This window comes from Protopterus annectens, chromosome 10.part0 (assembly GCF_019279795.1).
Source record: "Protopterus annectens isolate FY-2018-M chromosome 10.part0, PAN1.0, whole genome shotgun sequence".
NCBI lineage: Eukaryota > Metazoa > Chordata > Ceratodontiformes > Protopteridae > Protopterus > Protopterus annectens.
Genome location: NC_056744.1, coordinates 344,158,930 through 344,179,515, shown reverse-complemented (window position 1 = coordinate 344,179,515; position 20,586 = coordinate 344,158,930). Strand labels below are relative to the sequence as shown.

Here is a 20,586-nt window from a genome sequence, read left to right as displayed (position 1 = left end):
TGGACCATGTGCCCTTAATACATTTTCCTGCCATGTGTGCCCCCCAGGAATAATCTGATGCATCTGTTGTTATTGACTGCCTGGCTGTGGGTAGAGTGAATGGCTGTCCCTTGTTGAGGTGACAGGCCTGTGCCCATCGAAACTCCTGTTGCAGGCAAGGAATGAGTGAAATTAATGCTTCCAAGCTTTGACAATGTTGAGTCCAGACACTTTTTAGGTACCACTGAAGTTTCCTTATATGCAGTCTGGCATATGGAATTAACAGAATAAAGGATGCCATGAAGCCCAAAGCCTGCAGAATTTTTCTTGCAGATAACTGGGTTTTTGTTGCCAACATTTTGAAGTAAGAAGTCAGTTGCCTTTGTTTGTCTGGCGTGAGATAAGCCATCTGGGCAGTTGTATTTAAGCTTGCACCCAGGAATATTATCTCTTGAGAGGGTACTAGTTTTGATTTATTTTCGTTTACTGTGTACCCTAGGCAAGTTAATAATCTTTTTACGAACGCCAGATGCTTTAGTAATGTGTCCTTGTTCTCTGCTTGTATAAGGCAGTCGTCCAAGTAAGGATATATTTGGATTCCTCTTTGTCTGCAAAATGCAATTACTGGTGCCAAGCATTTTGTGAAGACCCTGGGCACAGTAGATAAGCCAAAGGGCAGTGCAGAGAATTGGTAGTGCAGTGAGCCAGCTATGAATCTGAGGTATCTTCTGCAGGATTGTCTGATTGGGACATGCAGGTATGCCTCTTTAAGGGCCAAAGTTACAAGCCAAGCCTTCTTGCCCAGCATGGGCAGAAGCTGCTGCAGAGTTAACATTTTGAATGTTGGGACTTCCAAAAATGTGTTTAGAATAGACAGGTCCAGTATTGGTCTCCAGGCTTTGTCCTTTCTGGGTACCAAGAAAAGTCTTGAGTAAAATCCTTGTCCCTGCTCTTGCTGTGGTACTTGCTGAATGGCCCTCATGTCCATAAGGGACGAAATTTGTTTTTGTGCCTCTGCCCATTGATTGTGGGGCACGTTTGTAATACCTTTTGCCTTTGGCAGGGTGTGAAAGTGGAACCTGTAGCCTTGGGACACTATATTTAATACCCATTTGTCCTGGGTGATCATGTGCCAATTTTGAGAGAAAAGTACTAGTTTTCCCCCTAAGGGGGCTGCAAGAAGATAAGTGCTTGGTGCTGGTAAAAGCAAGTCATTGCGACTGTTTGCTGTATGGCTGTGCTTTGTCTTCTCCAGCTTTGGAGGTAGAAGCACCCCAATGTTTAGGCCTGTATGAGCCCTGGGGCTGTGATCTGCCTCTGGGGCATCTGTATCTGCCTCTTTGTGGCCTGTCTGACACTGGAAAGGACCAATTTTTTGTAAGCCAGTTCCTGCTAAATCTTGGTGGCTGAACCTGTAAGAAATCCTTTACTGTTTGCATTGATTTCGCTTTATCCTCCATTTTCTTTAAAACCTCCTCTGCTTTAACACCAAATAAGGTATCATGTTGTAATGGAGCATCTAATAATTTTGCTTTAACATGATCAGGCAGATTTTGTTCCTTTAACCAAGCATGTCTTCTAATGACAGAACCCATTGCAGCCCTGCAGGAGGTCTCCAGTGAATCAAAACCACATTGCAAAGTATGCTTTCCCACTTGTTCAGTTGCATGCAATAAATCCTGTATTTCCTTATTTTCTGCACAGAGTTGGCCAACATTTTCTGTTTTAACAGTGACATTAATTATTGCTGATATTTAATCATGTGAAATTGACAATTTAAAGCCCTCACGGCCAAAGTAGCAGAAGTGTAAACCTTTTTCCCCCATCTGTCTAGTGCCCTTGAATCCCTGTCAGAAGGGATAGGGTTTTTTGCAGTAGCGGCCTTAACCCTTTTGGGACCCTGAGAAATAGTTTCTGGGTCAACAGCAGGGTTTTTATAAAGAAATATCTGAATCTGGAACCCTGTAGTATCTGTCTGGTTTAACAGGAGCTAGAGGTAAGGAATCTGGAGAAAGGCCAGATTCTGTAAATACATCATCTACAATGTCTAGCACAGGGGGAATAGCAAGTGGCCTGTGCTGAGGAAGTAGAAGAAAATCTCTAAGCCTTTTCTTTGATTCTGAGTAGTTCTTGGCTTTCCCAGTGGAAGTGCTCCCTCATGGTATGCAGGGTTTCCCCAAAAGAATAATCCTCAGGAGGACAGGCTGAAGGGATAGATTCTTCAGCATCAGAATCCTCATAGGGAGGAAGCGAGTACTCCTGTGCAGAAGAGGAATCAGAGGAAATGGAAACCTGATCTGAAGAGTCATAGTCTGTCTCTTGCCTAGGCCTCTTATCTGGTGGGGGATGGGAACCCCTGATCAAGGTAATAAGGTCTTCAGCCATTTTGAGCATCTGTTTCTTAGGCATGGAAGTTTGTCCTGGAGAATGCTGTACTTGTTTATTTGTCTTTAAAGCTGCTTTAGTCTTTGCTTTAGAAGCTGAAGTAGGCTTTACATATAACTGTGTAGGTCTGAAAACACCCTCAGAAGCCGATGCCTGCTCAGCGGCTCCGGACCCATGTGAGGGAATGACTTCAGAGTGTCCAATACCTTGAGTATCCAGAGGCCTAGCTGGCTCCACGTGGGAGTCGTCAGCAGCCTGTGGCTCTGAGGTAGCGGGCGTCAGGGGCTGCGAATGCGCCTCACTGAGAACCAGCAAACCGGCGACTGGCTTAGCTGAAGCCTCATCGTCGGTTTTGGATCTCAGATGCCTGTCCTTGTCTTTGCATTTTTTAGAAACTCAGGTCGTCGGCTCTTCCGACGGCATTATATAAATTGAATTTGCGGCCAAAGTAATGAAAAGTAAAATCAAACCGACGCTTAATAGTGCGTTGGTTGAATCTAGCACAAAACCGACAGCTAGCAATGTTATGATCAGGGCCTAGGCAAGGAATACAGTAAGAATGAAAATCCTTATGAGGTATTTGCTTCCCACAAGAAATACAATTGTTAACTTTTTCTGACATCGGTCTGGAGCAAGAAAAAAGTTTCCCCAACAGGGTACTTAGCTTTAATGAAGACTTTGGATCTGAAATTCGTCTGTGAAAATCTCAGGAGTCGGCCGACCGGCACTTGCGAACTGCTTTTGCTTCAGACACCGCGCGGCAAGAAAGACTGAAGAAAATGGCATCCGCTGCATCTTTTATACCCCTGGCGCACTGACGTCAGGGAAGAGGCGACAGCAACCGATGCCGGACCTAGACTTTGGAATTCGGGCCGACTGCGAGTAGCCTGCCAGCAGGATAACCCAAGAGTAATGACTGCAACAGTGAAACACGATGAACATCAGGGGCTACGAAAGTGCCTCACTGAGTACCGGTGAACTGGCGACTGGCTTAGGAGAAGCGTCATCGGCAGTTTTGGACCTCGGCGGCCTGTCTCTGTCTTTATCTTTGCATTTTTTCGAAATCCCGGTAGTCGGATGGCTAACCGACGACATTTCTGGATAATTAAACCGAGAACCGAAATATTTAGAGGCGAAAATATACAGATGACGGATAGTGCGCTGATTAAATAGAGCACAAAACTGACAGCAAGGTACGTTGTGGTCAGGGCCTAGGCAAGGAATACAGTACGAATGAAAATCTTTATGAGGTATTTGCTTTTCACAAGTAATGCAATTATTAACTTTTACTGACATTGGTAAGGAGCAAGAAAAAGTTTCCCCAACCGGGTACTTAGCTTTAGTTAAAGACGTCGGTTCTGAAACTTGAAAATGAAAATTTCAGGAGTCAGCCGACCGGCACTTGTGAACTGCTTCTGCTTCGGGCACCGCACGGCAAGAAAGACTGATGTAATGGTGTCGGCTGCATGTTTTATACCCCTGACGACCTGATGTCATGGAAGAAGGGACAGCAACCGACGCAGGACCCAAGACTTTGTTAATCAGGCGGACTGAGAGCTACCTGCAAGCAGAAAACCCAAATGTAATGACTGCCAACAGTGAAACATGAAGAACATCCAGCATAAGTACTCTCAAAATGTTAACAGTATTCTCTAAAGGACCAGCCTCAAATAAAGGTATTGAAATATTTAATGATAAATAATAAAACAGAAAACAGGAGAATACTGAATAAAATAACCAACAGTGTTTCAATCACAGAGATATATAAAATAATGCATTAGACAGCTTCTCACAGATGCAGAAAACAATACTATTCTCTTTAAATGTCCCTGACTAACTAAAGAATTATTGTTCCCTGACTACTTACTAAAGCAAGGCAAGCTGATGTGTGCTGAGCGTCTTACCACAGCAAATGCCAGATAATGTCTCTCTCTCTGTCTGTGTTGATATGCGAGACATATATCCTGTCAGAAATCTTTCCTGTCAGATTCTGAAGTGCTGCTGTGAGGGTTCCAAAGAAACCATATGCTGTTTAGAGGATGACATCACCTCTGGTCACCTGACTCTGGTACAATACACACACACACAGCTTTGCTAAGTTCTGTGGCAGCATCTGAAATCTATAACACAATTTCAAACTTTCCACCCTTCCAAGGTTCTCTGGTAAAACATACACATTTGATCCCTTGCAACAATGCAACCTAATATACATGCATACATTTTTTCTGTCCAGCAGGGCCTCCTGTTGATGCATTTTTAACACAAGTAACTTAAATATATTTTAACTCAAACATCAGTACAAATCAGTGTGACAATCAAATAATAAAATTCTTCACAAAACTCCAGCTAGATATACTGGCATATGTACACATGTACTGCTACTCTACCTGGCACAGATAGCACTACCTCATAACATCACATAGACAGTCAGATAAAAATGGGTCTCGCATTCGCAATATGATTTCTGAAAGCTAGCTAAAATTTTTACAATGTCTTAATCCTACTGGCAAAAATATCAATGACATTGTGTGAATCTATTACATGTTGAGACTTCTAAAATGTTTTCATTACTTAAAAAGAAAAAAAAACTTATTTTCATCACACTATGCAGCTTTTGTATAACATGCTACAGCATTATGTAAACACCAAGTAATCAAATATCCCCAAACTGTATGCTGGAATCTATGATCAAGTACAATGACTGTTACTTTTTGCTCATCAATTAAACATAACATTACGGGTAGTAAGATATGTGGAAAAAACACTCACATTTTCGATTGGGCAGTACCGCTGAGCGTACCATTCCTGTGAATACAGGCAAAGCAAGACTCCCTGCCCTAAGAACAATGAAGTCCACATGATGACATTCCAGATTGGCCCTTTGCGACGGTCATGAAGAATGAAGTTAAACACCACTGAAAGAGTGGGAAAAAAATCATAAGGTGACAAGACTCAAACAAAACTCAAATTTTTAAACATTTTTACATTAATTGTTAAAACATTTTTAGCATTCTACTTAATGGGTCTACTTTCCATCGACGAAAGATCTAAATGTTGAACGCTCACATGAGCAGAAATTCAGCAATTCGACATTTATTTTTTTGGATCACAGTACAGTGAAGATTGGAATATTTGCCCTTTCCTCACTGTAGTGCGATCTTGGAGTTGGAATATATTTTTAGCAGGGGGTGTGGGGATAGCGATTTCGAGTTGCTGAATTTACGCTCATGTGAACGTTAGAAATTTTGATCTTTCGTCTATTTAATATACACCACTACTTCACTTCCTTTAAATTATTAGTTATGCATGATGGGGAGATAGGGAACTGAAAGTTTATGGGACAGCATTTTCATACTCATTCATGTAAGTGAAAGGCAATATATGCATCCCTAAGAAAAGATGGACACCCAGTAACCGTGTGTTCATCAGCAAATCCGCCTTGAAATACGGTGAGAATATTCTACCACTGATCGTGCATATTACATTAGTGGAAGGCCAGAACAGTAAGACCACAGACAGTTTTAATATCATACTGATCCTGGAATACATTAAATACTGCTGTGTTAGGAAAATAGCCATAAATTTAGATGTTTGAGCATGTTCACCATTTTTGTAGACTTTATATTTATGAATTCTGACACAGAAAGTCCAAATGGTCCAACTTCCAGAGCTCTGCACTTGACTCAAACTTGTCAATTATCTTAGTCTCCGAGTAATTGGTCTTGGCTGGAACCCAAATAGCACCCTTATTGGCATCAACTAGATAAGCACTCACAAGAATCCAAGACCCTTTAAAAGTATGTGTGCGTCTGTGCGTGCGTTGGGGGGGGGGGGGGCAAGTCAAGTTCCAAGGATGTACATACATGAATCCTTTAAGGTCTCAATGATTAGGAGTTATAGCTAATGGTTTAAACTCTGGTAGCCCCAGAAGCCCCCTGTATTTTTTCTGACCATCAGATGGCCAACACATCTTCGTATTTCAAGTGACCCTTCATCTTTCTGAGGCTATCACCATACAAGACATACTCTATTGGGAAGCAGAAGGCAGGGTGCCCTGGGTGTCCAACTCATCTGCGGGGGGGGGGGGGCATCTGGGAGACGTACAAGTCTGTCACTTCAGAATCAGACTCCTCTGGGGGGGTCCCGTTCCTCTTCTGACTAGGGTCCCCGGACACTGAAGGTTTATCTGAAAAAGGCTGCAGGTTCTGTAGAAATAAACTCCTGCGCCAGCTTCATCAGATCCTGAAAGAGGACCAAAGATGGCAGGTGTCTAAAGTTTGGGCAACCTAGTCTTCCTTTTTGGAGTGTTAACAGCCTTGGAGGATTTGGGATGTTGCTGGGTGAACTGTACCTCTGCCTTCATTCCATACGAACATGGACAAAGACTGAATGTATAACACTCACATACCTGGCAACAACAAAACAAGCATCAGAACCAGATGCCTAACAGGAATCAACTGGACCAAAAAATGATGGACTTTGTCATAGGAAGATGTGCCATTACTCGTGTGTGGCAGCGTCTGTAGGGACAGTGCCAAAAGCCTCAATTAAAGTAGGCATCAGAGTCAGGAGTTGTGAAAGTGTCTTACTGGGTCAGGCCCCTTCAGACCTTAAGACGGCCTTCAGACTCTGAAAAAAAGTTTAGCATTTTCCCAGTATTTCCAACAGGGTATGCACATGTCTACTCTGGCCAAACCGATGGACTGAGTGTACGCAGAAATGTTCGCATCAATGGGTAAAAACTGCTGCAAAAATGGAACTAAACATGGTGCAGGAGTACACTCCCTGTAACTCAGACTTGCTGACATCAAGGTGGAAGGCATCCACCCACTCTAGATCAGGAAGGCTGCAGAGCTCTTAAAGTCAGGCCAGATGTTGGGACAGCTGTAGAATTATTTCCAAATATAAAGAATACTGTAACAGTAAATCGTATGATGAACATCTGCAGTTAGCAACTGTCTCAAGGCAGGCTCTGTAGCACTGGATAAGACAAGATTACAAAAGGAATGGCCACCTAGATTTAAATCTAAGATCATGATAATCATACTGGGAGGGGGGCTTCAGAGCTGTATGCTCTCCAAGGTGGGGAAACGTTTTGTGTGAGTGGAGTTTCTTATGTAGAGATATACCACTGCATACACAGAGCTGCTGTTTGGATAGTATAAGTAGAGATAAGGGGCAGATGGCACAGAAAGTGGTCACACAGCAAACTGTGTCTTTGTGGCTCTTGCTCCCTCATTCATCACAAAGCAAAGAGGTGCCATCATCATCCTCCACTGCGACTTGCATCATCTTACCATTACTCTTGTGGATGACACAGACTGCCCCAACAAAAGCAGACCCCTTGGTCAGCCAGTCTATTGTTTTGAACTATAAGCTGAATGGGGAGACTGGAAGATGGAAAAAATAACCAGACAGCTGACCATTCACAGCCAAAAGTATCTGAAAAAATATATTTCCTTCTACAGTGGAGTACAATTTAATGCACATTTTTGTATAAAAGAAATAATCTGCAACATCACAGAAGTGTAATAACCACAACATTACATGTCTGACCAACTCGGCTTCTACACCTGTGATCCCATTAGCTATTACTTCTCACATATTTTTTATCGGTATAGATTCAGGTTCCCTAGTCAGGCTGCTGCAAACTCCCCACATACATACATGCATACATATATTTCAAGCATGAGCATTAATGCCCTTTTAGTCTGGCAATATACCAAAACAGTTGTTCCCCGTGACAACCTGATCTCTCCCCTCTTGTCTATCGTATTCTAAGTGAGCATCTACATCCAAAGCAGTTCTCAGTTTCCCAGCATCTACTATCAGCAGCGATCCTGCAGAACTACTTTGGCAGCAGCAACGATGCATCACAAAATACGTTAAGACATGACAGCATGGATACAGTCATACTGCACAGAAACGGACCGGGATCTGTCAACTACAGCTGAAGCCTACTTCAAATTTACACGTTTTCCTTGATACTGCACACTGTCCATAGACAAATCACAAGACATTCTTTTCAACTAAAATTTTTTTCAGTTACTAAGAAGACTTGATTTGTATGAACATACACATTAATATTGCCAAAAATACCCAACCTAAGCACCCCTCAAAGTATCCAGCCCCACTGCACAGAACGATAAAGCCCTAACTGCACCCTGGACAACTTGTGCTCAGGTAGTGTCACAGGGACTGGAAGGACCAGAAAGGGGGACAACAGGAGTGAGTGGCTGATGCTGGCTTTCCTATACTGGGGAGAGAGGCAGCCTATGACCATCGCAGTGGCAGTGTTAAGAGCAGGTCATGTATACCACGTGGTCAAGTGGTTGTGCATGTGCAGAAAGTACAGTTGTGTACACGTACCATAAATGTAGATGTCCAAGTGTATTCACTGTTGCAGTCATCACACTTAGGTTATCCCTGCCAGGGTAGCCCTCAGCCAGCCCGAATACCAGAGGCTTATTATTTCTGTGTCGGCTGCTGTTGCTCCAGGACTGACGCCAGGTCGCCAGGGATATAAAAACAAGCAGCCAACACCATTACATCAGTTTTTCTTGCCCCAAATGTCAGGAGTCCCCCAAACAGGGAGCCAAGTTATGGTGGGGAAAACACCACCAATAAAAAGTAAACACCAATACCCCTGGAAGGGGTGAGGAATAGACATAGAGAGGAGAGAGAGAGACAAGGGGGCTGGAGGAAGGGAAACCAGGACTGCAACAGTGAATACAATCGAACATCGACATTTATGGTAAGTGTATACAACTGTACTATTTTCTTCGTGTTTCGCTGTTGCAATCATCACACTTGGGTGGATTCCGAAAGCTGAAGAAGGGTGGATGCAGTCAGGAAGAGTTAGGGCTGGGTAGAATGCCCTGCAGGACTGCTGTTGCAAAGCCTGCCCTGGATTTGGAGAAGATAGGAAAATGGTAGTGCTTGGTGAAAGTGTGTACTGAACTCCAGGTAGCAGCTTCCAGGATGTCCCTGGTAGGGACTCCCCTGAAAAATGTAGAGGTAGAGGTTGCCCTAGTGGAGTGTGTTCTGACCCCCTGGGGGGGGGTTGGTTTCCAATGGTGCTTGTGGCAGAAATGGATGTAATGTGCTATCCATTTAGATATAGCTTGCTTAGAAATGGCACTTGCCCTCTACCCCAGTTGCAAAGCTGACTAATAGCTGGTCTGATTTTCTGAAATCCTTAGTTCTATCCAGGTACAATCTGAGCTGTCTGTGCATGTCCAATGAGCGCAAGATCCTTTCCCCTTTATTTTGAAGATTAGGGAAAAAGGTTGGCAAATGTATGGATTAATTGACAGCAACACTGGACACCACTTTAGGCATAAAGGAAGGGTTTGTCCTGTGAAAGACCCTGTCAGCATGGAAAATAATGAAGGGTTCCACAGCCATAAGTGCTTGTAGTTCAGACACTACTCTAGCTGAAGTGATGGCTAGAAGTAATGCTGTTTTCCAAGAGAGGAATTTTTAAGTCTGCTGACACTGCAGGCTCGAAGGGTGGAAGTGTGAACTTTTCCAGTACAAAGTTAAGGTCCCAAGCAGGGGTGGGTGCTCACCTTGGTGGCCTTAAGTTGTTTGCCCCTCTCAAGAACTGTTTGATAAGAGGGTGCGAGAAGACAGGTGGCTCAGTGTTGTAATGAGCCAAAACGGCTGAGGCATGAATCATAATGGAAGAGACGGACAGGCCTTTGTGGACTAGATCTGCTAAGTAATCCAAAATTAAAGGCAAGGAGTGCAGAGCTGTGTCCTCTCCTTTAGCTAGGCTCCATGAGCAGTATCTTTTCCACTTATCCACATAGGGTTTCCTTGTATTGGGTCTTCTGGCTTCAAGAATGACGTCCAGCACCTGTTTGCTTAGAGCTGCTGGGATAGGATTCACGGGATAAGCCAGGCTGCAAGCTTTAGGATTTGCATTTGCAGATGCAAAATTTGCCCCTCCTGCTGAAAGAGCAGGGTAGGGTTCTGATGTAGGTGCCATGGTGGCACCGATGTCAGGCTGCGCAGAAGTGGGTACCAGTGCTGGCATGGCCAGTCCGGGTCAATCAGAATTGTCCTCGGTCTGTCATGTCTTGCTTTGAGTAATAATCTTGAGAGAAGGGACAGGGGTGGAAATGCATAAACTGAGAGACTTACCTACTGAAAGGATAGGGCATCCACTTTCCAGGCCCTGCTGTGAGGGTTCCTGGTGCAGACTCTGCTGAGCTGTTGGTTGTAGGGGGAGGCAAAAAGGTCCACCTCTGGGGTCCCCCATTTCTGAATCAGAAGGTTGAAGGTGCTGGGCTCTAACTGCCACTCGTGTGGGTCTATGACATTTCTGCTTAAGTCATCTGTCAGTGAATTTTGATTGCCTGGCAGGAATTGAGCTTGCAGATGGACTTGCATGTCCAATGCCGTGCTCCACAGAGCCATGGCTAGCCTGCAGAGTGGGTAGGAATGTATTCCCCTCTGCTTGTTCATACACCACTTAACTGTGATGTTGTCTGTTTTTATTAGAAGTTGCCCTGGAAAGAGTAGGGATCTGAAAGCTGTCAGGGCATTCTGCACAGTTAGCATCTCTTTTTGGTCGATGTGCAGATGAATTTGACTTTGGCTCCAGTGGTTCTGAATGCATTTGCTGTCCATGTGTGCTCCCCAGGCATAGTCTGATGTATCTGTGGTTAGGATCTGGGTGGCTTGGGATTGAGTAAAGGGTAGTCCCTTGTTGAGGTTGCAAGCTTCTGCCCATCAAAGAAACTCTGTCCTTAGACAGGGTATGATAGGAATGACCGTTTCCAGGTCCTGAGAATGTTGGCACCAAAGACTTTTTAAGCACCACTGAAGTTTCCTCATATGCAGTCTTGCATAAGGAATTAGCAGTATACATGAGGCCATGAATCCTAGGGCCTGCAGTATTTTTCTTGCAAATAGCTGGGTTCTGGTCGCCATTTGTTTGAAGTAGGCTGTCAGACAGACTTGTTTTTCTGAAGTGAGAAATGCCTTCTCGGATGTTGTGTCCAAGCTTGCTCCCAGGAATACAGTCCTTTGACTGGGTATCAGTATTTTGACTTCTTTTCGTTGATGGTGTACCCCAGGGAAGTGAGGAGGTTTTTCACAAATGTCAGGTGCTGCAGCAGCAATTCCTGACTGTCCGCCTGAATCAGGCAGTTGTCCAAGTACGGGTAAATTTGGATATTTCTCTGGCTGCAGTACGCAATGACTGGAACCAGACATTTTGTGAATACTCTGGGCACAGTGGATAAGCCAAAGTGAAGTGCAGAGAACTGATAATGCACAGATCCGGCCCTGAAACGTAGATACTTCCAGCATGACTCCCTTACAGGGATGTGCAGATAGGCTTCTTTTAAGTCTAGGTGATTGACCAGGCATCCTTAGTTAGCATAGGTAGAAGCTGTTGCAGGGTAAGCATTTTGAATTTTGGTACCACCAGGAAGGTGTTGAGAATTGAAAGATCCAGGACTGGATGCCAAGAGCCCTCTTTTCTGGGTACCAGGTAGAATCCTTGACTTATATGTTCCACTGGAACTGGCTGAATAGCTCTGATGGACAGCAGGGATAAAACGTGGTTTTGAGCCTCTGCCCACTGGTTTGGAGGAAGGTCTGGGAACCCTCTTGGGGTTGGCAGTGAGTGGAAGTAAAATTTGTATCCCTGAATTACAATGCTGAAGACCCATCGGTCTTGTGTAATGGACATCCAGTTTTTTGCATGAAGGGCAAGTTTTCCCTCCTACTGACACAATCAATTGGGCAAAGGTGGGGAGAGGAGTGGAGAAGTCATTTTGAGTTTTTTCCGAAAGGAGGTGGCTTACCACTCCATGCTTTGGGGGGTGGGGGCACTCCATTGCTTAGATCTCTGCATACCCTGAGACTGTAATCTGGGTGGTCTATTTCCCCTGGGCCTGGTTTGAGATGGCTGGGAGGGGGCTGGAAAGGACCAGTGCTTAAAAGGGCAATGCCTACTGAATCTAGGGGGTCGCACTTGTAAGAATTCTTTAACAGTCTGCATAGACTTGGCTTTTTCTTCCATCTTTTTAAGAACATCTTCTGCTTTGGTGCCAAACAAACTGTCCTTGTTCAAAGCAGAGTCTAATAACTTTGATTTGACATGGTCTGGCAAGGTCTGCTCCTTGAGCCAAGCATGTCTTCTTAGTACAGAACCAGTGACTGCTGCCCGGCAAGATAACTCTAGGGCGTCAAAGCCACACTGCAAATTATGCTTGCTGACTTGGCTTGCAGAGTGCATAAGCTCCTGCAATTCTTTATTTTCTGCACAGATGGTAAAGGTCGTCAACTTTTGTTTAATAAGTTCCGTAACATGTTGCTGGTACTTCAGCATGTGAAACTGACAATTTAATGCCCTAATAGCAAGAGTAACAGAGGTATATACCTTCTTAGCCCATCTGTCCAAAGCTCTGGAGTCCCTGTCCAAAGGGGTGGGATTCTTGGCTGTAGTTGCCTTGATACCGTTAGGCCCCTGGAAAATGATCTCTGGGTCAGCAGTAGGATTCTTGAAAAGAAATGTGTGAGTGTCAGGTACTCTGTAGCACCTGTCTGATTTCCTAGGGGCAGGAGGAAAAGTGTCAGGAGTAAGACTGGATTCCATAAAAACATCATCAACAACTTCCAAGACAGGAGGTATTGTTAAATGTCTGTGCTGTGGCAAATCTAGGAATTCCTTGGGTCTCTTTTTGGATGGATTCCCAGTGGAAATGCTCTCTTAAGGTATGTAAGGTTTCACCAAAAGAAAATCCTCTGGAGGGGAGGCAGAGGGAATGGATTCCTCTGCATCTGAATCCTCATAAGCAGATAAGGGCATGTCTTCATAATCGGATACCTCAGAATCATCGAACCCCTGGGTCTGTTGAAGCTGCAGGGGACTGGTCTCTTTTCCTCTTAGAAGGTGAAGGCTGGCTTCCCCTGATCGGCGTAATACGGTCTTCTGCCATTCTAAGCATTTGTCTTTGAGGCATGGGAGGAGGTGCATGTGCTTTGGTCATCAGTTTTCTAGGCATAGCGCGTACTCTTGGCCTGAGAAACTTGGTAGTTTTAGATAAAAAAGCAGTCGTTGGTTTGAGTCGAACATCTGTAGTGCGTAGAACTGCCTCAGAAGCCGGTGCCTGCACAGTGGCTTCGGACCCATCCAAGGCAGAGACATATGCAGGTTCCATAGTCGAAGAAGAGTCTTGCGGCATACCGGACTCTGAATGGGTCTCAGTAGAGGCCTGCAAATCCATAGAAGCGGGCATCAGGGCTGCGAAAACACCTCACTGAGTACCGGTGAACTGGCAACTAGCTTAACGGAAGCATCATCGGCAGCTTTGGACCTATGCAGTCTCTGTCTTTATCCTTACGTTTTTTCGGAATATCTGCAGTCGGATGGCTTACCAAAGCATTCCAGAATATGGAGATCGAGAGCGGAAGAATTTAGCGACTAAGAGAGCCCGACAACGAATGGTTCGAGCATTGAACAAGGCACAAAACCGAGAGCGACGTATGTCATGGTCTGGGCCTAGACAGGAGACGCAGTAGGAATGAAAATCTCTGTGTGGTATTTGCTTTCCACAGGCAAGACAATTGTTAACTTTTTCTGACATCAGTTAGAGCAAGAAAAAAGGATCCCCATTGGAGTACTTAGCTTTAGAGGACTTTAGGATTATTCAATTCATTAACGAAAATTCAGGTAGCGGCCGACCGGCACTTGCAAACTGCTTCTGCTTCGGGCTCCTCGGCAAGAAAGACTGATGTAATGGTGTCGGCTGCTTGTTTTTATTCCCCTGACGACCTGATGTCAGTCCTGGAGCAACAGCAACCAACGCAGAAATACTAAGTCTCTGGTATTCGGTCCGACTGAGGGCTACCTGCAGGCAGATAAGCCAAGTGTGATGACTGTGACAGTGAAACATAAAGAACATCTATGCGTGCATCTGCCAAGGGCAGTACTTATGGGACACTGCACGGCTACTGTGCAGTGGACAGGATTAGGCTACACTCTTTGGCATCCAGAAGATGCTGCATAAGAGTCCTCAGACTTCTCACTGGCCCCAAGCATGAGTCAGGTTGAGCCCACAAGAGGGTATGGCAGTCATATATAAGGTAACCAGTATTCCTATAGTATAAACAGTGGGTTGTTTACTGGTGGTATCTTTAATGATACAACAACAGACTTTTATAATTTCACTCATTCACTTCTTTGTGAAAAGCTTGAAGCAGTAAACTTTGTGTCTGGTGTGGACTGCTGGCTTAGTAATAAACTTAGCAGGAAAGAGTTTGAAGTAATAACAGTCAACACTATAAACTAAATTCCAAGAAGATTTTTACTCCCTTGACACCCCGGGGACACGATACACCAAGATAATTTGAACTTAAACACAAAAAATCTGCATATGATCTTTAGAACCTCACAAATTTTACAAAATTTCATACCACATGCACTAAGACACATACTAATAAACTTAACCATGTTATAAAACACAGATACAAAGGTTTCCTCATGAAACACTATCCTTTCTTTACACATCATGTCTAAAGAGGTGAAATGATAATTGTTTTCTGCATAAAAAGTGTTCGATTGCATCTTTATGGTTGTGAACACTTTTTATGCAAAAAAAAAAAAAGTTGTTTCGCACCGGTTTACAAATGAAATGACTTTAATAGGGAAGAATAAACATACACAGCCATGTTTAAAATTAAATTAAGGGCAGGAAGGGGACAGTCACATGACTTTGGGTTCCAGCCCTAATTCTGGTGCATTAGCATTGGGTAAGGAGTTGTGAATTAGGTTATGTAATTGCCAAACTGTTAAATGAACACCATATGCACCACAATTAGGGCTGAGACCATACCACTGTCCAAATTTTAACACATCCAGATTTTTACCTCTTATTTTTGGTCTGTCCCTCATAAAATTTGTGCTTTCCTGGCAAATCATTGAGGATTAAATTCAATAAATAATGACAGGCATTTGAGTTTCAGACTTCACTTCCTTCAGAAAATATATGCTAAAGCAGATTATTTTAGCGTACTAACTTTTTAAGCTTAAAAGAGCAATATTTAAAAATTATCCCTATATTTGGGCCTTTGTCCCCCATTATTTTAGTTTTTGTCCAGGTTTCTTGCACTTACAGGTTGAGAGGCATGCCTGGAACTCAAACTGACATAACTGCCTCCTTCCTGCGTATTAATATTAACGCCATAAACAAGGCTGTGTATGTTTACTTTTATGCTTTCAGAAGCAATTTTTAATGTAATTTTATTTGTAAACAGGTTTGAAACAACCTTTGTTTTTGCATAAAAAAAGTGTTCAGATGCATAAAGATGCAATCAAACACTTTTTTATGCAGAAAAATAAAGGTTGTTTCATCCTTTCAGACATGGTCTTCAAAATGAATACAGAACTGATAAATTCCAGAGCAACTGAACTTGTCAAGTACCTAATTGATCTCTCTCTACAGGCAAGAAAGATGCTATTAAAAATGACCCATCACCAAAACTACAACACACACTGGCATTACCTCTTCAAGCTCTTCACAAGAAACCCATCTATTCCAATCTGTTATTTATTTACTAACATTTGATTACTGGGAAAGTCTGACTGGGAAGAAGCCCATTTTCAGCAGAGGCCCCCGGAGAAAAGCTCCAAATTATTCCAAAACATTTTGTGAAGAATAATTTTACAATCTTCAAAAATAAAACAAAAAACATCTATAGTTTAAATAAGTACAACAAATTAGACAATATAAAATCATTGGTAAAGAATCTATGTAAGTTACATGGCAATCACTTAACATTCAGACAAATTTTAGACAGCTTGTAGAGAAATTAAAGGCAAGTTAGACAAATGCAAACAGGAATTGCAATATGAAGTGAGGGAAGAACATACTTACTGTACATTAAGAGAGAAAGTCAGAGTAGAGAATTTGATAGAAGTGAGGATGGGAGAGTAAAGAGGTATAAGGAATGAAAAGGTATATGTTCACATTTTGGGATTTAGTTTATCTGGATTTTGAGCAAGAAAAGAGCCAGATTTTGGTGAAGAAGTCTTTCAGAGTGGTTTTGAAAGATGGTAGGGAGAGTATTGACCTGATGGATAAAGGTAGGGAGTTCCAGGCCTTAGCAACCTTGTACAAGTACAGACTATGCCCAGCAGATTTGATATAAACAAAATATGCAGATTTATAATCTTCCTAGCAGATCTCTACTCACTAAATCGAAAAAATAAAGAAAATCCAGGCCACAAACGTAAATGCAAAATCCTTTATCAATCCACAAATAATCCACAGATGAGCGATTTTGTCTGATCACAAGACTTCTTCAGATGAAAGCATCAGTGCTACATACAACCTTATATACTTAAAAACAATTAACACATATTAAACATTTAAAAGAACATCCCCATAAAATGCACTATCTTAAAATATTGATGTAATGCAGAAGCTCTTATACAGATTTATGAACATGATACCATTAAAATAAAATACAATAAAATAGTAAATTCAAATGCTTTCTGCTTTTGTCAGTAATATAGATTTTATAGTTATATAATCATTAAGACCAGGTGGAATATGAGATTTTAGCCTAAGCTGCCATCTAAGTTCCTTATTTAGCAAAGCATTTTTCATGTCCATAGGTCATTGGTAAGTTTACTTAAAAACTCCCATGAGTCTTTAATGAGATGTGAAGTTTGGTTAACTATATCTTTAATATGATGGTCTACAAACACGGCTAAAGGATGAGTTTTGGAATTTTTGGCTGACACTATCGTTCTGAAGGGGGGTTCTTTGATGGATCTGTGCACTTTAGGCACTCCAAAAATGTTGGAAATACATGGGTGCAGTTGTCTCAAAAAATTGTATGTTTTATTATCGATTCTATTTTCTAATAAGTATTCTTCCAATAATGAATTGTTTCTTCCATATGCTATATTGATTTGTTTTTTTGACAGAGGGGTATATGTAGAGTTGTCTAATAAAATATTAGTGATAATGTTGTTGTACTCCTCTATATTAAACATAATCACTCCCCCACCCTTGTCAGGTTTCATGATATGAAAATTATTTTGCATCTGTAGTTCATACAGTAAATTCCTTTCCTCTGAAGTCAAATTTGAATGCCCTATTTGCCACTGTCTAGTCTGTACTCAGTTTTATCCATGTACCTTCAGTTTTGCATACCATTCCCTTATCATTAGCTGAAGTTCCTTGCTCAGTGTCTACTTCTAATGTCACATCATCTACATACAGCAGCTTTATCCATCCCAGTTCAGCTGTATGCTACTGTAGTCCATCACAAGCACAAACAGTAGTGGGCTCAGAGCTGAACCAAGATGCACACAGACTCCCACTGTGAGCTCCATGCGAGTCCAAGCACTGTTTAGACTTGTGTCACTGGTCCTTGTACATGGTCTGCATTAATTCTACCAATGTTTCTGTGACCACATCATCTCAGGACTGCCCAAACCAGCTTTTGTGGGACCCTGTCATATGTTTTCTTCAAGTCTATGAATGGCCACAGTTGGATTATTTGCTCATTTCCAGCTTCTTCTGCACCCTTTCTCTCACTGCAAAAATTGGGTCAGTTGTGCTGCATCCTGGTCTGAATCCAAACTGGTCATCTTTCATCTTACTTTCTACTGCTCTGCATATTCATTTCTCAATCACCCTCTCCAGCACTTTTGTGCAATATGACAGTATTTGATACCTCTGTACTGACCACAGTTGTGAATGTCTCCTTTATTTTTGCGCACTGGAAATAGTATGCTTATTTCTCCATTCATCTGGGATTCAACTTTCTCTCCATACTGCTAGGAGTACCCTCAAGAGCCATTTCTCCCCTATCTCACCCAGCATCTTTATCATATCTGCCATGACCTCATCTGAGCCTGCTGCTTTCCCTGACTTAATTTTCCTTAGTGCTACTAATTACTTCTTTTAGGGAGGGCTTCTCCTCTTCTTTCAGAGTACGATGTCTGAGGCAGTACAGCTTCTGTGGGCTTTCTTCAGTCAGGAGCTGCTGGAAGTACTCCTGCCATCTGCCCTTGATGTCCAGTGGATCAATGAGCACTCTGCTGCTGGAATTCCTTATGAATGGCATCTAATGTGTATCTTTATCTTTCTGCTTTTGCCCTGCCACCTAAGAGCGTCTTTGTTCATAAAACTTACTTAGAAAGTTTAACAATTCAATATTACAGATGAACTATTTATTTACCTTTTATATCTATTCTAATATCTTTACTTTCCACAAACACACTTCTGAAATCTATACATACTAACCTACCTTTAATAAAATCCCATTAAACATGTTTACATCCCCTTTACGTTGTACCAAAACATTACTAAAGTAAAATGCTCTAACCTTTACACTTCTTTGCCATTTTAAACTGTAAATATGACAAATTGCTAAAATCACATCACAGACTATTGGGAAATACTGTACCTACTGTAGCCTGCATATTATTACATTTGTAGTGTACTTGTTCACTTCTGTATCTGCCATACCTATTTGTGGAACATTACCCCTCAGACCTCCACTGGGAAAAAAGTGTTTTGTTCTCAGTTGGACTGACCTGATAAACAAGTGGAAACAAATTAATCAAATGATTTGCCAGTATATCAAAACATTACTGTCATTAAAACTTGAGACAACAAAGGACACAAAATGTTACTGCAGGACTCAGAAGTGAAGATTTTTAGTTAGCACAGACCCACTGATAACAGCAGAACATTCATTTTTAGCAATATTATATGCATCTATACAAGACAGACACAAGTGTGGTGAAGAGTAACATGAAATAAAAGCTTTTTTACAAGCTTTGAGATTGCCATATTATTAATGGAACATCGTACCGTAGGACAGTTAAGAAATACGTTAAAGAGCCAGGTGACAGGCATGACACATGACAGCAGGCAATGCCGGTCTTCCAAATGACAGTTTAAATGTTAATTATCAAAAGTGTTACCTTGATCAGTGGAGTTTTACAACTACTAAACAGATTCACGCATCACAGCAGGAAGCTTAACATGGACACCGAAGAGAGGCTAGATTGTAGCACACCCCTGTTCTACAAGCTAAAATCAGTGAGTTATATAAGAATTACAAACCATTTATAACAATTTTGGCAAAGAGGATAACTAGCACTAGTAGGAAATGATCTGAGTGGACAGACGAATGCTGAAGAGGACTGCACATCACAGAAAGGACCCTGTGGTGAGTCGGTGCAGAGAAAGCCAGTGACAGGTGTAATGGTACTGGTATCAACTAAGGCAAGTCTTATTGGAATTTAGTTTTTTGTTAAAGGCTATTTATACAAAATCAAAGGACAGACTTAAAATATATACAGGTAACTCATCAAAGTGGAGGATATTTAAATGAGCTGGGCGACGGAGTCCAAAGTCGTCATTACTTTGAGTTATTATCTAGAGCCTACGGCCTGCTGGTTACGAGATTAGACCTGAACAGCTATATAACAAACTAGAAAGAAGTTAAAACTGCACAACTTGCAGAATTGCTGGTGTATCGGACAGATCTGGGGCAGGACACTGGTACACTATTTCATGTTAGATGTGTTTGACAAGATATCTGGTTACAAGCTGAATAAAACAACAGCAAGCACAGCAGTGACAAGTGATGCTCCTTCACTGAATTTGTGGAAAGACTATGAACAGATACGTGTGTGAATCAGGCTGCAAACTTAAATAGGAAAGTCCGTTGGTGATATATACGGGGAGAGTATTTAAATATAGTCCATTAGTAAAACATAAAAACCTGAAGGACAGAGTAAAAGATGATTTTTTAAAAGTGGAAAACGAGAGGCCCTGTGCTAAATCAGAGGTGTAAGACATATATTTATGTGCTGCTTTCACTGTACGCATTTCATGCCTTTTCAGCTCGGGTGTTTCTGAATTTCCTGAAATCAGTAACGAATGCGAGTCATGACTATATTTGGAAAGGAAGTAAATCTAAAGTATCCAGAGACAGGGCAACACTGCCAAAAGTACAAGCGAGGATTAAACTTATCATATCTCATGATTAAATTACAGTGCAGTACAGAAGTTAAGGAGCTGTACCTACTGTGAATTGGAAATGATGATGCAAAGTAGAAAAATGGCAGTGTTGAAAGAGGAAGAAGAAAGGTTTGGTAAGCATGCCTTTTGGATACAACGTCAAGAAGCAGTAGAGTTACCATGTGAAGAAAAAACAGGCTTAAAGCATTAC

The 20,586-nt window shown here is 42.1% G+C and overlaps 1 protein-coding gene across 3 annotated transcripts in view; it reads right to left on the bottom strand.

Moving 5' to 3' along the window:
- The window catches only part of SOAT1 (sterol O-acyltransferase 1), a 1,410,727-nt gene that overhangs the window by 53,680 nt on the left and 1,336,461 nt on the right, over positions 1-20,586 (bottom strand). For all 3 annotated transcript variants that reach the window (XM_044085246.1, XM_044085245.1, XM_044085244.1), the window contains exon 15: positions 5,134-5,279. In XM_044085246.1, coding sequence (XP_043941181.1) covers positions 5,134-5,279 — 146 coding nt within the window. The remainder of the gene's footprint in view (positions 1-5,133; positions 5,280-20,586) is intronic.